Source organism: Plectropomus leopardus, chromosome 24 (assembly GCF_008729295.1).
Source record: "Plectropomus leopardus isolate mb chromosome 24, YSFRI_Pleo_2.0, whole genome shotgun sequence".
In the NCBI taxonomy this organism is placed as follows: domain Eukaryota; kingdom Metazoa; phylum Chordata; class Actinopteri; order Perciformes; family Serranidae; genus Plectropomus; species Plectropomus leopardus.
In genome coordinates this window covers 1,202,612-1,223,575 of record NC_056486.1, presented here as the reverse complement: position 1 = coordinate 1,223,575, position 20,964 = coordinate 1,202,612, and the positions used below count along the sequence as shown (strand labels likewise).

The 20,964-nt window shown below is 39.5% G+C and overlaps 2 protein-coding genes and 1 long non-coding RNA gene across 3 annotated transcripts in view; 1 reads left to right on the top strand and 2 right to left on the bottom strand.

The window, feature by feature from the left end:
• Positions 1-925: 925 nt before the first annotated feature.
• On the bottom strand, positions 926-4,608 carry si:ch211-246m6.4 (transcription factor 15). The gene is made up of 2 exons (XM_042513270.1): positions 3,887-4,608; positions 926-1,893 (listed from the first exon to the last, which is right to left on the bottom strand). The coding sequence occupies exons 1-2, from the start codon at positions 4,493-4,495 to the stop codon at positions 1,858-1,860; spliced, it is 645 nt and encodes a 214-aa protein (XP_042369204.1). The 5' UTR covers positions 4,496-4,608; the 3' UTR covers positions 926-1,857.
• A 1,519-nt stretch (positions 4,609-6,127) lies between these two features.
• On the top strand, positions 6,128-14,608 carry LOC121962794. Its single transcript, XR_006107165.1, has 4 exons — positions 6,128-6,276; positions 8,219-8,331; positions 12,348-12,473; positions 14,511-14,608. It is a non-coding gene; the product is annotated as an uncharacterized LOC121962794 (long non-coding RNA).
• The window catches only part of si:ch211-246m6.5 (von Willebrand factor D and EGF domain-containing protein), a 35,459-nt gene continuing 23,840 nt past the window's right edge, over positions 9,346-20,964 (bottom strand). The window contains 14 exon segments of the mRNA XM_042513096.1: positions 9,346-9,459; positions 11,498-11,595; positions 11,721-11,816; positions 13,357-13,452; positions 14,306-14,401; positions 14,488-14,583; positions 14,673-14,768; positions 14,863-14,958; positions 15,915-16,010; positions 16,104-16,199; positions 16,281-16,752; positions 17,661-18,031; positions 19,337-19,507; positions 20,270-20,728. Coding sequence (XP_042369030.1) covers positions 9,439-9,459; positions 11,498-11,595; positions 11,721-11,816; positions 13,357-13,452; positions 14,306-14,401; positions 14,488-14,583; positions 14,673-14,768; positions 14,863-14,958; positions 15,915-16,010; positions 16,104-16,199; positions 16,281-16,752; positions 17,661-18,031; positions 19,337-19,507; positions 20,270-20,728 — 2,360 coding nt within the window. The 3' untranslated portion in view covers positions 9,346-9,438.

The following is a 20,964-nucleotide window of genomic DNA, read 5'->3' as shown; positions in this document are numbered from 1 at the left end:
TGATTTCCACAAGTGCATCAAGGCAGCATAAATGTTACTGAACTGTTTGTGAATCGTCAAAAATAAAGGAAATTTCAGGCCGTTATAATCGAATCAAAGGACAAGCAAACGTACATTTTGCAAACAAATAGAGTCCAACCAGGGCACTAAGATTACCCAAACTGACAGAAATAGTATTATTTCCCCGATTTTTGTCAAAGCACCCTAAAAAAACCCCTTGTGATATATTTAAACCTTGTTAACTTTGCTTTTATGTCTCGTCTTTGTACGTTAAAGTAGATTCATAAAGATCTGAGATTTGCGTGATTCTTTTGGCTCAAGTTGAAAATGCTCTTTTTTTTTTTCTTTTTTTTTTGGGTTAATTTTGCATTTAAATCACGTCAAATCATTGACTTTAATGCAGTTCCCTTCCTTTGAACGTACCAAAAAATGTACCATTAAGATTTGCGAGTGGAAACTTTACAGAAACACAAATTTGTGATCACGTTGCGAAAAATCGTGATACCTTCCTGCAGGATACAGAAATAATTGTGATTCCTGACGTTTATGTGCAGAGCCCCTGAAGTCCTGAAAACTTATCTAATTATTTATTTTTATTTTGTGCAAACAAGCTCATTCAGTTGTGCTCAAGTTGTTGTCTTGTGGGAACAAAGTATGTTGTGCCCACATGTTATTATTTTGTGGGAACATGTTATCTTGCGCACACAAGACAAATTTGGGAGAAACTTAATAATCTTGTGGGAACAACTTATTTATTTTTTGATGTAAAGTTATTTTGTGAAGTTTTCTACGAGCGCAACATAAGTAACTCGAGCAAACAAAATAATTAAGTTGCGCAAAACAAGTTATTATCTTATGGGAACAGCTTATTTATCTTGAGTGTTATTGTGTGGGAACAACTTATCTTGTTTATGTTGTGCACACAAGTTATTGTCTTGTGGGAACAAGACAATAACTTTTGTGTATGTTTGCACATTAGTGCACACAAAATAATAAACTTGTTCACACAAGAATAGAAACATTCACTTTATGAGTAAATTATCTTATAAGCTTATTTTCTAGTGTGCACAAGTTGTTTTCTGGGAACAAGTTATTCATCTTCAGTGTTATTTTGCAGGAACGTGTTATCGTGCACACATTGTCTTGTCCAATTTTTGTTGCATGCACAAGTTATTGTCTATTTTTAAACTAACTGTGCACAAGAAAAGTTGCATTTTTTTAAAATATTGCACAAGATAATGAACTTTCTCCCAAAACATAAAAAATTGACCTCATAACTCATAATCTGTGCGTGCAAGATAGAAACTTTGACCTTTCAGGACTTCGTAGATGTGCGATGTTTTAGCACGCGGAGAGCAAACGATGCGAGTTGTAGCGGAGCTCGGTTCGGTCGGTGTTGATGCAGTTCCTACCGTTCACCGCTAGAGTCGAAAACCGATCCTTCAAAGTGCCGCTGAGTGATTGCTACATTTCTGACGGCACTTGAAGGCAGCGTTAGCGCCACTCAACTGACAGCAACCGCTGCTCTTCAGTTTCCCTCATGTGACTGAAGGCGACAAGGCTTTTTTTTAGGAGTCGGGGTTGCGTTGGGGGTTGGGGAGTAGTTTGTACTATTCGTGGGACCAAAATAGCCCCCCGTCAGGTGCAGCTTTACACATCGGCTCAGGTTACAGCTCAACCAAAACACAGACGTCCAGAAGCACCAACGTGAACAGAAAGTGCTTTTCAGTGTTAATTTGTCCTTTTTTTCTAGTCTAATCCAAAAATAAATATATTTATATATTATATACAACAGGTGTATGTCTACATGTAAACAACGTCACGGTGGACTCGCCGTCTGTCCGGAGCCGCTCTGCTTCACACGGCAGCTGAGTGCTTTCCTCCGTCTCTCAGCTGTGGAGGCAAAGAAACATAAATCAGTGAATGCACCATTTCATCCTAAAAACACTTCTGTTTTTCTGAATCATCTTACTTCTGTCAGTTTTATTTATTCTTGTAACTATTTGAAATCTACTTTATTTATTGTATTAAAATAGCCTTTAATTTAAGACAATTCAGGCTGATTTGTGCCAGAAAAGGTGAAATTATACCTAATTTGTATAATTTATTCATTTTATTTGGAGACTTTATGAGACTTTTTTTGCAGAGCGCCAATTAAAAAAATAATGCAGTAATGGTAAATTTATATAAAAGTAATAATGACGTAATATTCCTGATCTCGTGCCAGTTTTTAGTCTCTATTTATAACTGCTGTAAACTATCGTAAACACCTCTAATCCACGACTGCATGTGTGTGTTTAGGATAGAAATATTTGCACCGAGTGAAAACCATCAGTAATATTTAATATTAACCCTTAGAAACCTGAATCGACATCAGTTTTCTTGTGCAGACCCCTTTCACAAGCTATTTAACCCTTTGAAAATTAAGCAAATTGGTTTAATTTCTTTTGCAAACATGGGTGAAAAAAAGACAAAGCCCAACTTGGCAAGAAATGTCTCACAAATTGCAAAAAATAGAAAAAAAGTGACAAGAAAATTATTTTTAAATTAACTTTGAAAATTAGGGGAGGATAATTCGAAAATGATTTTTATCATAATTTTATATTTAAAATTATGTAACAGAAAAGAAGATAAAAACATATGTGTATACATATTTTTCAGCACTTTTTGTAGGTTATTTACTTGTTTGTTTTTGTATTTACAGGTTGTTTTTTGGTGCTTATGTTCTGGTAATTTTCTTGTAACTTTAAATTTAAACAACACAATTTAAAATAAGGGCTTAGTTGGAATAAAAATGTCTTAAATCAACCTTTCAAAAGTCTTGAAAACCCCATGATATAGACATATTTTTAAAGTATGTTAGTAATATTGCATTTTAATTTTAAAGTAATTAAAAGTCATTTTAAAATAGTTAAAGTAATTTACTAAATGCCTCTTGCATGAACATCACCAAAAAGTCTGTTTGTGTGAAAATTACATTATTTGTTTCAACTTTAAAAAAAAAAGCCAGTGTCCAGGCTGCCTTAAATTTTTAAGTCGATTGAAAATTAAAAGATTAGTTGAATCATTACAATTTTCCTCAAATTGTCCTCTCAAATTCAGTCAACTTAGAATTTAAAAGGATCCTCAACATGTTTTGCTTGGGGGCCACTTTGCAATATGACAGGAGGCCAGGGGCCAGTCGCAGTGGCAGTTTCTAGGATTTTAGGATATTTCGAGGCTTTTTCGGACAATTCTAGTATTTCAGGATGTGTCTGGTATTCAGAGCCGTTATAGGATTTAAGGACATTGCCAGGATTTTAGGATGTTTCCAGGGTTTTAAGGCTTTTCCAGTATTACAGGACATTTCTAGGATTTTTTAACATTTCAAGGACTTTGGGACATTTCTAGTATTTCAGGACATTTCTAATATTTTAGGACAGAAGGGGCTTAGCTGTCGGAGGTGTGGGGATCCTCCACTGGCACTTTTTTGATCAACAAGCTCTATTTTGATGCTGTTTCATACACCCTGGCACCTTATGTATACTTAAATTACAAAACCATTCCCAGTGCGAATCACTTAATGGTTAATGTGAATTAGAGGGCCACCCAGTACCTTATTGGGGGCCAGATTTGGCCCTAAATTGAGTATGGCTGCTTTAAAGGCACCACGGCTGTTTTCATTTTGTGTTGTCAATCATTGGAGAAACAGCTGCAACTTTGGTTAACCCCGATCACCTTTGAACCGCGCAAACTCAGCACCACAGAGTCTATTTCCAAAATCCAGAGGATGCGGCTGCACAGGTGCCATCACCTGCTCCGCTTTTAGAAGTATCGGACTGACCGCGGTGACTTTGGAGCAGATATGTGCCTTTCTGACCGTGCGTAAAAACGAGTGTTTTCTCACCAGTTTCCTCTGGTTGCTGAGGCAGAAGGTGCAGATGGGCCGCAGGGAGGGCGCGCTGAGGGCCGCGCTGCCGTGCAGGATGCTCTGGTATCCGAGGCACGGCTGTCCGTCCCGGCAGTTGTCCCCGAGCAGCAGCACGTTGGCCAGGTGCGAGATGTAGCTGGAGGCCAGGCGCAGCGTCTCGATCTTGGAGAGCTTCCGGTCGGCGGGCTCGGTGGGGATGAGCGTGCGGAGCGCCGTGAAGGCCGTGTTCACGCTGTGCGTCCTGTCCCGCTCCCGCGCGTTGGCCGCCTGCCTCTGTTTACTCACACCGGGGAGACACGCGCCTCCTCCACCTCCGCCGCTGCTGCTGCGCCTCCGCCGTCTCCTGCGTCTTTGCGCACCGGAGCGGGAACCCCCTCCAGCGCCCTCCCCTACCGCCTCCCCCGGCTCTCTGCGCGGGCTGCAGTCTCCGGTGGACTTCCCTCCGGAGCTGTCGCTGCCGCTGTCCAGGTCGTCCAGGTCGGAGGTGAAGCCGTCGGGCTGCGCGCCGCCGCTGGACTTCATCCTGGCTCTGCTGTGGTCGGACTGGAGCTGCTGGGGCCGTGCGGGCGGGCTGCGGCTGCACATCACTTTATCCTGAGGGTGAAAATAGCACCGGGGGGCCGAGCAGCTGCCGCCGATCCGGTGACCGAGGGGGTTTGAGCGGTTTGCCCGGCCCCCCGGCGGATCGGCATACCAGTGCTAATGAATGACGGCTGCTTTCTGGGTCGCCGGCGGAGCAGAGAGGACAGGTGGAGCCTAAAGGGAGGGAGGAGGAGGGGGGCACCTGTTGTGGTCTGGAGGATACAGGTTTAAATTAGGCCCGACCGATATGGACCTGCCTTCAGGGACGATACCGACGATTTCAAATCAGAAAGACTGATATTTTGGCTGATAATTGCAAAAACCAAACAAACAAAAAAAACACAACGACAATAAGAATTTGCTGTTATTTGTTAAGTTAATGCGTTTGCTGAAAGTAAATATTTTGTTTTACCTCTCCTACAAAAAAAGCTCATTGTTAACAAAACTCAAAATACTGCTGGAAAAAAGGAGATAATTTGTTTTGAAATCGCAATATTTTCAACCGAATATAATTTATTTCAACAATAATTTATAAATTATTACAAAACTATTATTTCTATAATTTTTAAAACGACACAAAAATATCACAGATTTTTTTCAAATATTTCATGAGAACAGAAAAAAAACCCAAACATTTGCACCAGTAATTTCTGTCCTCATCAATAAAATTCTTATTTTTATTTTGTAGATTTTATTTTCATGTAATTGATTTATTTGTATATTTAACATGTGCATTTCCAAATCCTTATAATAAACCAAACCAAATAAAAACATGAAGTAGCAGAGGACTTTTATTTTTGACAAAATAATTTGACTCCTTAAATTGCAGAAAAGCGAATTTCTGCTAAAAAAAAAAAAAAAAAAAATCACTAAAAATTTGGAATTTAAGTGTTTGATGCTCAAAATTTTCGGCAGACGACCCCCATTTCACGATTCAAATGCTTTGTTAGCACAAAATTAAAATAATATTCATCTCTGAAAACAGTAATAGAAAGTAAAGAAAGTAAGTACATTTACTCAAGTGTCAAGCTTAAGTACAACTTTGAGGTACTTGTACTGCCTCTTTATACACTCTACTGCACTATATCTCAGAAAATGTTGGTGTCTTTTGCTTTGTTGTGCATATCTTTTGTAGTCATTTTTGTCTCCTTTTTTCTTTTGCATCTTATAGTAGTAATTTTGTGTCTCCTTGCGGCTGTTTTGTGTCTCTTTGAAGTAATTTTGTTTCTTTTTTTGTTTTGTGTCTCTTTGTATTAATTTTGTTTTTTTTTTGTTTGTTGTGTGTCTCTGTAGTTGTGTTTTGCTGCTTTGTATTCATTATGTCTCTTTGTTGTCACTGTGTGTCTCTGTGTCATGATTTTGTGTCTCCTTGTCTCCTTTTTGTAGTTGTTTGGGTGTCTTTGAGGTAATTTTGTGTCTTTTTTGTCTTGCTTCGTAGTTACTTTGTGTCCCTTTGTGGTCATTTTGTGTGTAGTTTTAGTTTTGCGGTCACTGAGGTCATTTTGTGTCTCTTATTTTTTTTGTCTTTTTGGTTGTTTGTCGTGTTTTGGGAGTCTTTGAGGTCATTGTGTGACTCATTGAGGAGTCTTTCGTTGCCTTGCGCTGCTTTGTAGTTCTTTTGCATCTCTGCATGGTCTTTTTTTTGTCTTTTTCGGGTCAGCACGTGCTAATTCGAGTGATATTTTGCAGGTGAAGGCCTGACGGGGCGTAATCCATCCGTGTCCACCGCCGTCTGAAACTGCAAGAAAACACAACTTCAGCCAATCCGGTGATGGAGGACGGAGGTCAGTGAACCCGAACGAAATATTTCAGTTTGTTGTCCTCCAGCAATCAGTTTAATGTTGCAAACCGCTGGCGACACACACTGCAGCTTACCAATAGCTAGTGTGTGTGTGTGTGTGTGTGTGTGTGTGTGTGTGTGTGTGTGTGTGTGTGTGTGTGTGTGTGTGTGTGTGTGTGTGTGTGTGTTCTGCTTGTTGGCACCCAACATAGAGAAGAACTTTGCTGCTTTGGCCGGCGGCTCTGAGCTTCTAGTGAGTGAACAGTCCAGGTGGACCCGCTCGTCCCGTCCCGGCTGTGCCCACCACCGGGATGGACACACACACACACACACACACACACACACACACACACACACACACACACACAGTGCCATCTTTGGGGGTGGATATAAATATCTGGGAGGGGACGAAGCCTTCTGTGCGTGTGTGTTGCTGCGAAAGCTCGGAGCAACTTTCAGGTCAGAATGATGATTTTATATATAAATAATATATAAGAAATAAGCAGAAAAATGGTTACAATTACACAAGAAAATGACCCCCAAAAGTGCTAAAAAAAAACCCCAAACAAACAAAAAATTCTATGTTTTTTTAAGATTTTTATTTCCCCCTTTCAATTATAATAATAACTGGAAAATATGCACAAAAAATTAAAACTAAACTAAAACAAACATTAAAAATACCTTAAAAATATGTATCTATTTTTTTATTTTTGATCACATTTTCTTCTGTAACATAATGTTAAATATAAAATTATTGCTACTATAAAATATCTTTTGGACATTTTCCCCTGTTGTTTTGAGTAATTTTCTAATAATCTTTTCTTCTTTTTAAAAACTAATTTTAAGGTAATTTTTCTTGTCACATTTTTCTGGGGTTTTTTGGGTTTTTTTTTGCAATTTTTGGGCATTTCTCACCATGCTGGTCATTGCCTTTCCCCCATGTTTTCAAATGCAGTCAGATTAATTTGCTCAGGTTTCAAGAGTAAAACCAGCCCATGTTCTGGCAGTTTTATCTGCATTTTTATGCAGTTTTATATTCTTCACATTTAATATTTTTTTTGACACCAGAGGGCAGTAAAATCTTACAGATTATTTCCAGAAGTTTATTTTTCTTGCAAAATCTGTTTTACTAATATGAAGCATGCTTAACACAAGATATGCAATTTTTCTTTTTAAGGTCAAAGGTCACCTTCCTGCAGGACTAAGCTTGCAACAGGAGGTCAAAGGCAATCAGTTTAACCCTTTAGAACCCATAATAATAATAATAATATATTATCAAAAACAGGAAAAATGTCCAGAAAACAATATTTCTAAATGTTTTCTTTCTTTATTTATAAATGTTACATTGTACAATTTATATAACAGCAAAAAAAAGTACCTTTGAAATAAAAATTATATATATATATATGCATATATTGGCATTTTTTTGTTAAGCCAATTTGCTGAAGCTTTAAAGGGTGAAGAGATTTAACAGATACACTTCCAAAGAAAAACTGAAAGAAATGCAAACTGCTGCAGGGATTTCAGTGACAGCAACAAATATCAACAGAGGACGGAGCCGCTGCTCCTGCTGTGGTCCAAACAAACTGTCCGGCTCCGTCCTAATCTGCTGTGAAGAGTCAGAGCTGCAGAGGCAGGAGTCAGCGAGCGGCTGCCTGAGAGGAATCCTAATTGGTCTGGAGCTAATGCGGCCTCATTAATCTTTTAATCCTCATTTCCTGTCGGCCCCCGTGGCCCCGACCCGCTGGCCGTGAACTTGTCTGGCCCCTGTTGCAAAGTCAAATGCTGCTCAGGTGCTGCAGAAACGCTGCAGGAACATCAGCAAACTGAGAGCATCTCAAAAGCAACATACAAACACTTAGGACATAAAATGCATAAAATGCAAACGTTATAAAACACGCTGAACGTGACGTGATTGAATCATGTTTTTACTGAATCTGTTTCAGGTAACGTCCGCGGTCGGCCATGCTGGAGGTCCTCAGCTCCACCAACAGCTGTTAACAAGGGATTATGGGAACACGGAGACGGACGCAGTACTTCGAACTGTGCAGATAAAAAGGTAAGTTACCAAAATATGTCTCATACCCGAAGAAAGCTAAAATGTTAGATGATGTGTTGACGTTCAAAATTATTCTGCCAAAACATAAAATTTGGTGCAACAAACAAAAAAAACTGTTTCTAGTCCTGGTTGAGCAAACCAGAGCCAAAAAAGGGCAAAAAACATCAAAAACTAGGTAAACATATATATAGAGAAAACTATATTTATAATAACTGATATTTAAATTTTAAAATATTTAAATCAGCACCTTTTTGGGGTAATTTTCTTGTTTCTTTTATTTTTTACTTTTCCTTTTTTGCTTATTTTCAGGTTATTTTCTTGTAACTTTTTTTTTTTTTTTTTTTTTATTTTGGGCCTTGCCTTTTTAAGTTGCTCATTGCCTTCTTCCCATTTTTTTTCCCTAAGAATTCAAACCAATTAGCCCTGATTTCAAAGGGTTAAGTTCCCTGTCAGAAAGGACGGTCTGTTTGGGAACTACTTTTGTAATAGTACTTTTTAAGTTTGAAAACAGACGTTTTGATACAGTTCAGTTAAATGTGAAACCATATGATTTCAACTTATCCAGAATTTTCTCAATTTTTTGTTCACTGGAGGCATGTTAGAAACACGAAATTTTCTTTGCAAATTCAGCGCAACACGGGGTGATTAATCGACAATAATCATTTTTTAACTTTTCCTTTTTTAAAAAAACAGACGAAATCAATACCTTTAAAGGATCTTTATTCGTTTTCTTACAAAACAGCCAATAAACAATGCTTTAATAAGAAATAACATCGATTACACAGTGATTAAGATATATACAGCAAGAAATATGAGACAATATAAAACAACCAAATAAATAAATACTCGTACAGAGGTTTAAGTGTGTATGTAGTACCTGAACATGACGGCATTTACAGTAAAAACTCACTGAATGAAATAGCTGCGTGTTGCATCCTGATTATGGACCATGAGTTTATGTTTCATGTGAGACGGCTTTGGTCAAAATGCGGTGTGAAGTTTTCGTGACACACTGCGGGTTTCCTGTTGTTGATGCTCCGTGCGGACGACTTTGTGTCACCTGAAGGTCGATCAGGGCTGACTGAACTCCAGCTGTGTTTGTCGGTCTTAACCTCGGGAAATAGGGAGCTGAAAAAGAAAAAAGGTTTTATTATGAAAATTCAAGAGTTAAGAGTGCGAGGCAGAAATTAAAGATGTGAAACATATATAGAGATTTTTTTTTTAATCGGACAGATAATGTTTTTACATGTTTAGTGTTAAAGTTCTGTCATGGTGTATCAGTGTCACTGTAAAAAAAAAAAAAAAAAAAAAAAAAAATATATATATATATATATATATATATATATATATATATTATATATATATATATATACATAATAAAAATAATAATAGAAATAAAAAAAAAATAAATGCAATAGGGAGCTGAGGGAGGGTTGGTAATATAAAAAAAAACAACTTGAATTTGTAGAAAAAAATCTGAAATTTCCTGAAATTAAAGTTAAAATAATGTACAAAAAATTAGAATCATAAATTTGCAAGAAAAAAAAGAAAAATGTACAAGAATAATTTGGGAAAAATGTGTTTTTGTTTTTTTAAGATTTTAAAGTCATAAATTAAAAAAATTAAATTCTCTGACATTTATTTGATATTGTCTATAAATGGTAGTTTTACAGAAACAAATTAATAATTAAAAAAAAATCAGAAAAACTGGGTATTTGTTTTCGAAGATTATAAAGTCATACATTTGCAAGAAATAAATGTGAAATACTCTGAAAATAGGGTAAAAAAAATCACAATAAAAAAATCCTAGACAATAGTGGTATTTCTACGAGAAAAAAAATTAAAATTAAAAAAAAAATAAAATTGTGTTTTTTTGTTTTCAGTGATTATAAAGTCATAAGTTTGTGGGGACATAACTGTAATTCTCTGAGATTAAAGTCGCAAATTTACAAGGAAAAAATCTGAATATTCTCTGAGATTATTAAATCATACATTTAAACGAACAAATATAAACAAATTTATAAGAAAAAAAGTCAAAAAAAATGTGGAAATTTCAATAAGCAGCCAAAATATTCTGGAGAAATTTACATCCGTCATTTTTGTTTTCAGTGAACCTTTTTTCCTGCTACCTCTGAAAGACAGAAAGGAGTGAGTCTGGCTTAACAGCTGGAGTTCTCGATGCTGAATTTCGGCACATTAAAAGATAAATCGGCAGGTTCACAAACGAATCGCAGCGCTTCGCTTTGCTTTGATCAGTGCAGCTCCGTCTGTCCATCGCCGGGCCTCATCATCCGTCACCCGTCAGTTCACGAGATTGGACGCATTTTCACGTGTTTCCAGTTTTCGTCATGTGTTTCTGACTCGTGTGAGTCTCAGACCAGCTGGACAAAATGCAGCAGTGAAAATAACTGAAATGTTTCTGCATTGTTACCAAAGTTGCTATCAAGGTTCCCTTAACCCTTAAAAACCTGAGCAGATCGGTTTGATTTCTTTCACAAATGTGGGGAGAAGGCAGCGAGCTGCTTAAAAACACACGGCCCAATTCTTTTTAAAATATTTGTAAAAATGTAATCAGTCAATGAAATCAATAATAATAATAAAAAAATAAAAAATATCTGTATTTATTTATCTTTTTTTTATTTTAATTTTTAGCATTAACATTAGAATTATAAAAATAGTTTTCTGGACATTTTTCACTATTTTTCTGCAATTTTCTAATTATCCTCCCCTCTTATTTAAAACTAATTTTGGGGTATTTTTTGTCACATTTGACTAATTTTTTGCAATTTGTGGGACATTTCTTGCAAAGTTGCTCATTGCCGTTTTTCCTCATGTTTTTGAAAATAATCGAAACCACGTGCTCTGTTTCAGAGGGTCGATAGCATGTAAAAGGCGTCTGAACGCAGCATGAGAAACCTGATGTCGATACAGGTTTTAAAGGGTTAAGCAATGCATTAAATGTGCAAATAGCTCATAATCCTCAGATTGTTTTGGACCTTAATCTCATTTCTAAGGAGTGAAAATAAAAATAAAAGACTAAACAAACGAGGAGAGGAGGAACATTTCCAGGTCGTGCTTGTTTTTCGAGTGTAAGTGATATAAAGTAAATCCTGGATGCTCCTCAAAAACTGAGCCACTGTCACTGAACAAGCTGAATCCTTCTTACCCTTTTGGAGCAAAGAGATCCGGCGTATCCGCTCCGGCAGGCGCAGACGTTTGGACGCACACATCGACTGCCGTACAGACACCTCTGCTCACACTGAGCTGAGGAGCGACACCGAAACAAAACGTCAGAAGCAGCGACTCGCGCAGGAAACACTCGTGTGAATCGGACCAAGTTTCAGCGTTGCACTGAGGATGCGTTTGTGTGTTTTCGTTGGGATACTCACGGATCTGACACAGCATGCCCTGCCAGCCCGCGGCGCAGTGGCAGGTGTTAGCGCCCACACACTCCCCTCCGTTCAGACACTTCTGCAGGCAGCTGGCTGAGAGGAGAAACGAGACCCAAAATTAGAGCTGCACTCGAGTCCGAGTCCAGTCACACGCAGAATTATTAGTTAGTGAAAACACGGACGCTTCACACACACGAGATCTCTGCAGAAAACACGATGATGTGAACGTTCAACCTGTTTGGATATAAAATATCATAAGTTAATCATTATATCCTCTGAGGCATTTGTGTGAAATTTAGGCACATGAATTCTTGAGTTACGGCCTGTGAAGTCCATGTGGACGTTTGTGCCAAATTTGAGGAACGCGATGATGAACTGAGGTCATTGGCGTCCGTGTATAACAGCAGCAAATATCCGTGTTGGTTATATTTGTAATCGCTCTTCGTTTCCTCGTGTTTAGTTGTCCTGAGAAATTTGTTTTCTAGGTTTTGCATTTTTGTTTTTTTCCTTGTTGCATTCAGCTAGTTTCCTTGTTTAGTGTTTCCTGACAGGCGTTCAGGTGTCAACTGATGATGAAGGAGGGGGGCGGGGCTTCAGTAGATAACGCGTATGTGTGTCTTTTAGGTAGCCGATCAGCCCCGTAAAACGCCGCAGACATAACAGCCGATGGTCTCCAGATGAGACGCGTCTTTGTGGGAAGCAGCTGTTCAGAGACTGAAGCTTCAGCGTCACCGTTCCTGCTTCTGCTCGGTGAGTTTTACTGTAAAATGGTGGATTTTTGAGCCATTTGTCAAGCAAACAGGCCAAATATTGTCCCATTTCAGCCTCCAAAGTGTGAAAAATAAATCTCCAATTTATATCATTGCAAATTAACCCTTTCAAATGTGGGTCAGTTGGTTTGATTTCTTGCAAAAACATGGGGCATCTTAACAAGACGTGGCCCCAAAACTAGCAAGAAATTAATAAAAAAAAGGTCAAAAGAAAATAACCTTAAAATAAGCCAAAAAAAAAGAAAAGTAAAAAAAAGTGCAAAAAATTATGTTAAAAATATTTTAATTCTTTTTTGTCTGTAACATAATTGAAATTTTAAAATTATGGTAATTATACAGTTTTATGGACATTTTTCCCTTTTTTAAATATATTTTTCGAACCCTTTAATTTTATTTTCAGCTAATTTTGTCATTCTCTTGTCTCCTTTTACCAATTTATTGATATTTGTGGGACATCTCTTGCCAAGTTTGTCATTGCCTCTTTTCCCATGTTTTTTTTTTTTAATGAGAAGTCAAAATAGTTTTCTCAAGTTTCAAATTTTTAAATGCCTTTAAAAGGTGTCTGACCGCAGCACAAGAAAACTGATGTCGATACAGGTATCAAAAGGTTAAATAATTTGGGATTTTGCGCTGCTGGTCGGCCAAAGCAGCTGTGTTTGAAGACGTCACCTTTGTTGGCTGCAAAGTTTCTGCACAAATCGACTTCACGCTTTGATTTGTGATGACAATAATACGAAAAGACAGTTTTCAGGTGTTCGCACTGATGCATGTTTGGATCTGACAGGTTTATCTGGAGGTATTAATGTTGGAAATGTCGTGAATCTGTATCCGTACGGATTTGATTCTTATATCACGGCACTTACGTTTATCACATCTCTTCCCTCGCCAACCTGACGGGCAATCGCAAACATCTGGGCCGACACACCTGCCGCCGTTCATACACATGGGCTCGCACACACCTGCCAAAAGAGCGAATATGCAGAAAAATGTTAGAGGAATAGTAGTGTATTCATGTGGAATCAGGTAAAAACTGTGACAGCAGACAGACGGCGCCCGACGACACGGGAAAAATAAACAGAAAATTCAGGACGGGAAAACGAAACATGCAGAACAATATGCTGCAATAGTAATGCTACACTGCTTGCAAAAAATAGGCCAAAATATACTAAATACAATTATTATTTGTGCAGTACTGTATAGAATTCTTCTAGAAATGTCCAATATTGTCCAGATCGCCCGTGTTTCCGTCATCCAAACATTTTAACCTGTGGCGTAAGGTAACAAAGGGCCCCACGATGGGCCCTCGTGCATGCTCGTTAATAGTTATGCAGCTAAAATGGATATAATCTTATCGTCCCAACACATCATCAAATAGAGACTTGATGTGGAAACACCAACATGCATAGTACCCAGAAACCATCATCGCATTTATGTATATGAGAAAAATACCAAAGAAAATAAAAAAATCTTAATTTAATCTATTTTATCACATATTTTGTTATAGATTGCTTTTGTGAATTCTTCTGTCTATACTTACGCCCGACATCACCTCAACCCTAGCAGTGATTTTGTTATACTGATAACATCTCATTTTTTTGGGATTTTATTTGAAATAATCTCATCATCATCGTGGTAACAGAAGTGAAATCGAAGAAGATTTGAAAAAAGCAGAAAAAAGAGAAGAAAGAGAAAATGGAAAATATCGTGAGGAGAATGTTGACAAATGGAGGCAGGAGGAGTCAGGATTTAACAGTCATGAGTAGATGACATAAATGATGAGGAGGAGGAGGAGGAGGAGGAAGAAACACTGACTTTTCTCGCAGCGCCTCCCGGTGTATCCCTGCAGACAGGAGCAGACGTTGTTCCTTATACACAGACCGCCGTTCTTACAGGGAGGACTGCAGACAGCTGGACGAGGACAAACAATAAAGACAGAATTGATAAGATACTGACTCAGTTCAATGAATACTACCACCGATACATTTACTGATTACCGTTTTGACACTGTGCACCGTAGAAACCATGAGGACACTCGCAAGTATTCGGCCGAACACATGAACCGCCGTTGAGACACACCGGAGAGCAGAGAGCTGGAGGGAGAGACGAGAGCGTCACTGAGAGGTCAGTCCACACACACACACACACACACTAAAACACACAAACACCAACAAACACTCACCTGTCTCACAGGACGGTCCCGTCCAGCCTTTTGGACACAAGCACTCGTCTGGAGACACACACTGACCTCCGTTCTGACAGTGACGGCTGCACACCACTACGATCAAACACCAAAAAATCATCACAATTATGATGGTTTTTAAAAGCAAATAAAAATATGTAAATGTGGAAAAACAGGGTACTGGACTTACTGGTCTCACATCGAGGTCCAACAAACCCATAAGGACACGAACAGGTCTGCAGTCCCACACAGGTGCCTCCGTTTTCGCATGGTAACCTGCACAAAGCTGCAGAAATGCATTTTGATTAGTTGTGGTTTATAATAGTTTATTTATAAAGCATCATCATTTTGAATACCTCTAAATGTTTCAAACGTGGCGCCTTATAATCTAATTATGCTCATTTTCCTTTTTTTACTGTTTGTGGTTTTCTTAATCTTAAAAAAACCCCAAAAAAACCATAATTTTCATCAAACTGTCAGTGCTGGAGCTCTGTTTTAGTGCCTGTCTCTTTAAAGGCCCTTTTCCAAAAAAAACCAAAAAAAAACCAGTCTACTCTCATTGGTCAGTGTTTTTCAGCTCTTCTATATGTCAGTGTTAATCAAAGGTTTTTGTAGTCGGATATTTTCCAGAAGAAATATGATCCGAAATTGGGGAAAAACAACAACCAAGATTACTAGTTTCCCAGATGTTAGCATATAGCTACCTGTAGCAATGTACTTGTTGCCGAGAGTACTTTCTACCATACTAAAAATCACTGATAAAAGCTTTTAAACACAACCGGAAATGTACCAGCAGGAATATTATCCAAAATCAGGTAGAAACGACCACTAAGATGACTGGTTTCCCAGATATTAGCATGTAGCTACATGTAGCAGCGTAGTTCGAGTGTAGCAGCACTTTCTATCATAATAAATCACAAATAAAAGCTTCTAAACCAAAATACCCACAAACAGACATGTTCAAGCGATAATCTGATCTGAAAACAGGGGGAAATTAAAAAATCGGTAACCACGACTACATGTTTCCTTAACGTTAGCATGTAGCTACATGTAGCAGTGAAATGTTTACCACACATCTAAACTTTGACCTCGTTTATATGAACATTCAACATTGTGAGATTATGAAGGCCTATATGACAGAAAATAAAGGAAAAGCATAATATGCCACCTTTAATATAGTTTCTACCATGACAAACTTAAGAAAATTAAGACATCTGGATTAACTGGAAAAAGTAGCTTTACCTTCCTGACAGGTTTCTCCATGAAACCCTCTGGGACACTGACACACACCCGGAGCGATGCACACACCCCCGTTCGCACAGTCCGGCTCACAGATTGCTGAGAAAATATGGAAAAAGAACAATAAGACAACAACAATATAAAAGCATAGAGATAAATACTAGCTGCAATATAGGCTATTTATTCGTGTACCTGTCTCACAGTCGGACCCGGTGTAGCCCGGTTTACAGCGGCACGTGTTGGGCGCAGCACACTCCATGTTCCTACCACACGTGTGCCTGCAAACAGCTTTAAAAACAGACAGTTCAGATGTTAAAACTGTCTAAAGGTGACGGACATTTTGCACAATCAGAGGACACGGAGCAGTACCTCGACAAGCTCGTCCATCTCCGGTGTATCCCACAGGACACCTCCCACAGCGGAAACCATCATCCGTGACTGGTTCACACGCGACTCCGGGAAAACACGGACGATCGGCGCAAGTTGTCACATGTTTGTCTGCCGTCGTACCACTCTGAACCTCTGGCTGGATGGAGGTAGCTCTTTGGAGGAGGGATGTTGTCTTTCCTGGTGTTGTGAAGGTCAGCGGCACGTCTGGCCCTTCGGTTCCAGGTTCATCTCCGTCTGCTGAGAACTCAGACTCGGACAGCGAGTAAGACAGAGCGGTGAGGGCTGCTGTTAGTGGGAAGGCGTGTCTCGGAGGGGTCCAAGGTTTTGTCTGGGTGGACGCCAGGTGGTTGAGCTGGGGCTGCGTGGTCTGTTTGGAGGTCTGAGTGGACAGGTGAGGAGCTGGTGGTGTTACCCTCGAAGGTGTAGCGCCGGTCAGTGCTCCTTCAGACTGCTGGGAGATAATCATAGAACGAAGGTGATTCGCTGTTCATGTCACCTTTACATCAAGACAAAAACAAACTAGATATATGCCGTGCAGTTCTATGCCACTGCGCAAACCAGAGCGGAGAAATTAAACTGAAATCGCTGGACGAAGAGAGGTAGGAGAGCCGGCATCAGGGCCAGGCTGACCCGACTTGGACCGGGAGCTGTCCCTCTACCAAACCTTACTCTGGCTAATGTCTGGGAAATCAGAGACTGCTGCGCACATCTTCACAGAGACATGTTTTACCCCGAACATCCTGGATCAAGCTGTTGCACGAGACAAGCGGATCTCGTTCAGAGCCGACAGGACACAAGACTGATGCAAATTCAAAAAATGCATGAATGAAGCATCAGAAGCAACATGCCTGAGCTACCGGGTGGAATTTTTATTGTAGCTGGTGATATTAGTTAATTCCTCCTTCAAATCCAATAAATCTATGTTTCATCCTTGTGAGGTCACAGTGACCTTGACCTTTGACCTTCGACCAGCAGATTCTAATCAGCTCATTCTTGGATTCTTGTTTGTTTGTGCCAGCTTCGAGAAAACTTCGTCAAGAAAATTATCGGTAGAAAAACCTAATCTGTTAATCCTTGAGTCCAAGTTAATGTTTGTATCAAATGTGAAGATCACAAGAACGGACCGAACGTACGTACGGACAACCCAAAAACTTAATGTCTCCGGATTCAGCCATTGCAGGCATTAAGACAAAAAATAGCCAACTCAGAGTCCCGGGTGGCTCAGCTGGTTGAGCGTGCACCCCAAATTCAGAGGCTATATGTCCTTGACGCAGCAGCCCCGAGTTCGAGTCCGACCAGTGACCCTTTGCTGCTCTCTTTCATCCTCATTTCCTGTCAACTCAAAAAAAAAGATCTCACCTTTAAAGCTGTCACATGAGAAGATGTAAAATCCCTGGCGATCGTCGTGCTAGATCTGCCGTACGTCCTAGCATCCGCTCTGCCACTGTGCCGTGTGACGTGAGTGCCGAGGGCGCCGGCCGATGTCAGAGGAACATCTCTTGAAGCAACAGTGACCGCCTCCCTCCTGCCCGTCCCGCCTTCCCTCCCTGAAGCGAGAACCTGGCGTGGCGTGTTGTCTCTGTTCGCTCTGGTGACGGGCCAGGACAGGTGTCTGATGCCGTGCCTGGTGGGCAGGTTGGGCAGGTGCAGCTGGGAGACTTTGCTGCTGCTTGCGTGCGGAGATCGGCTGGTTTTGCCTCCGATCTGCGGCTGAGGGAGGTGATTGGATGCTGAGGAGAGACAGCAGGTGACATCAGAACCTCGACCCGCTTAGCAACCGTAACCAGCCTGTCAAGCCCTGGATTTCCCGTATATGTATTTTTTCATATTTTTATACCAAACTGAAATTTTACGCGGTAAATAGTATATAACGCTATTTTTGTGCAGCGCTACCAACTCCCCACCCACCAGACCGACACGTTCTCGATGTTCTGCAAACTCTCTGAGGATTTTCTGTCTATTAAAAAAATAATAATCTCACACAATGTCAAGAAATTGAAAAAAATGTCCACTTATTTTGCTCACTGAAGAGAGAACAGAAGATGTTTTTTTAAAATGCTCGTATTGATGAACATCAGTATAAAATACAAATGTATGTATGCTGGAGTCAATGGAGCAGGCCCAGGCCCCTGGCAGGTAAAAGAGAACAGAAATATTAAGAAAGAAAGACAAAAGGAAAAAATTAATATATTAATATATAAAAAATAAAATTCTGAATTCAGGTTTCAAGTTTTACATTTTAACCCTTTTGCATCTGGATAGGCATCAGAAACCTGAGAAAATCATATTTCTTTCAATAATACTGGGAAAAAAACATAATTAGGAACTTGAAAAGAAATGTCCTGAAAAAAAAGTAAAAGTTGAAATTATTAAATGATTAGATTTAAAAAAATAAAAATAAAAAAAATGTCCAGAAAACTATCTTTATAATTATCTTAATTATATACTATATTCTAAATTTAAAGTTATGTTGCAGGCACTGACGTCAGTAGTACTCTTCAGAGCAGCTTTTGGTCTCAGTCAAGTAGATTCATATCTTGTTTGAGGCTGAATGACTCATCTGCGTTAACACTTTGTTCTGTTTTTTTGACTTTTTTTGAGTCTCCTCTGACTAATTAGGACCCACTGCTCCTCTGAGAAAATAACATTTAGCGGTCTTCTGTTGAAGCTTTGTGGCCTGGCGCTGACTCAAAAAGCAAAGAGGTGGTTATTACATCCAGGCCGTCTCCAACCACGGGAACTGATTTATCTCCTGCGATAAATGGCATTCCTTTCGACCAAGAAAACGCATGAAACATCAGGGAAACCAGAACATCATAAGAGCGAAATCAAAGATCCATAAAGTAGCCCACAATGTTTGGAGCGACTTCACATCAGCGACAGATGTCATCAAATTCTGGATCTTTTTTTCTGTAGTCATGAATGTTAAAATTCATTCTTGTATTTTTGCTCTTTTTATTTTATGTCCGTGGAGATTGTGAGGCGTCAGAGCTGCAGATCTGTTGGTTACAAAACTACAAAGTCAAATCCTTTACCTTCCTTGGCGTTCTTCATGCAGACGCGTCCGTTGCCGTAAAGGCCGGGCGGGCAGCGTCCGCAGACGTAGCCGACGTGTGGCGGCCTGCGGTTGATGCATTGAACGCCGGGGAAGCAAGGTCTGCTGGCACACGAGGGCGACACGTTCACAGCCAGAGACTGACCAGATCCTTTAAGAGACAACCAAGAAAAATGTTTAATGTTTCTGTACAAAGAAATATAGTAGGAGGACACTGGGCCTCGTGCAAGAAACATGATGCAAACAAATTCTTCACTTATTTTTGCTCGTATCCACAATTTGTTCTTATTTTGTTACTAAACACTGATTTTTAGGATTCACCAGTGATTTCTAATGGCTCTTAACTGTCTTATAATTTTGATTTATGAAATTTATTTAAACCTTTTTGCATGTGTACTTTGATATATTTCTCTATAATCACATTTACTTTAAGTATATTTAAAAGTACGTCAGTTTAACTGCTGCAGAAATTCTTCTTCCTACAGCCTTTTTTGGGGTCACTTTCCAGTCTTAGGTATGTGGCGATGTTTTTTTGTTTGTATTTTTCCTTTTTTTTGGCAATTTTTAATTTTTCGAGGGGAAATCTCTTTTTTCTCTAAAACATCTTGCCATTTTTTTTTTTTTTACTTTTAAAATTTTGGGCTATTTTGAAAGAAAGCGTGACTTCCAACCCATGTGCCCGCCAAAATAAAATCACAAAAAAGGACGCCATTAAGCACAGCCAGAAACTGAGAAAAAGGAGAAATTATTGTCAGATTTTCAAATTTACATTGAAATTATTATTTTGGATGGTCACAAACATCTGGCGTTAACTTCTCTTATATTTGATCTCATTGCAAAATTAGGAGAAAATATCAAAGAAATTGAATAAATGTTGCTGCATGAGGCTCATTGTTGGAAACGTTCGTGTTACCTGAGGATATACTTCCCGATGGTTGGGGTACAGCGGGTATTTTGGCAATAGTGTTGCTGATTTTGGGCTGATCAGGCTTGATTTGGTCCGGTGTAACTCCGGAGATGTTCCTGAAAGTGTCGGTGGAGGAGTTCATGGCTTGGCTTTTTTTCAAAGCGTCTGTCTTCGTTCGGGACACGATTGGTGTGACTGTGCTGATGTTCTTCGTTTCTGCCTCTCTGAGCGCTGGGTTCAGACTATTTCCTGGAATCTGTCTCCATGTGGGGGTCTTAGTTTGTGGTTTGTGGTTCGGATCGGTCTTTGGAGGCGTCCTCCTGGCCTCGGCCCTCGTCTGCGGGGAGCTTCCACTCGAGGTCTTCCGGAAAGCGTCTGTCTTTGTTTTGGGTGGCTGCAGCAGAACATCTGGTATCCTGTAGACCGTCGTACGAGGAGCAGATGTGGCGATCGGCCTCACGACTGCTGTTTCAAGACAACACAGATTATATTTGGGATTGGCATATAATCCAATTTCTAGATCACCCATGTTGCAAAGAACCAACAGCAAAGAGGTGAAGGATTGACGAATATACTGAAGATGCAGACAGAGATTACAGGAAGCAATACTAAAATAGGCTTGTTTGGTTTGATTTCTCTCCGAAAACATGAGTAGAAGGACATGGGCAATTTAATAAGACATGGACCAAAAAAATTGAAAA

Coding starts and splice junctions, on each gene's coding strand:
- si:ch211-246m6.4 (XM_042513270.1), bottom strand. CDS start 4,495: ATGTGCAGCCGCAGCCCGCCCGCACGGCCCCAGCAGCTCCAGTCCGAC. Junction 1,894..3,886: donor TCAGCAACCAGAGGAAACTG/GTGAGAAAACAC, acceptor TTGCCTCCACAG/CTGAGAGACGGAGGAAAGCA.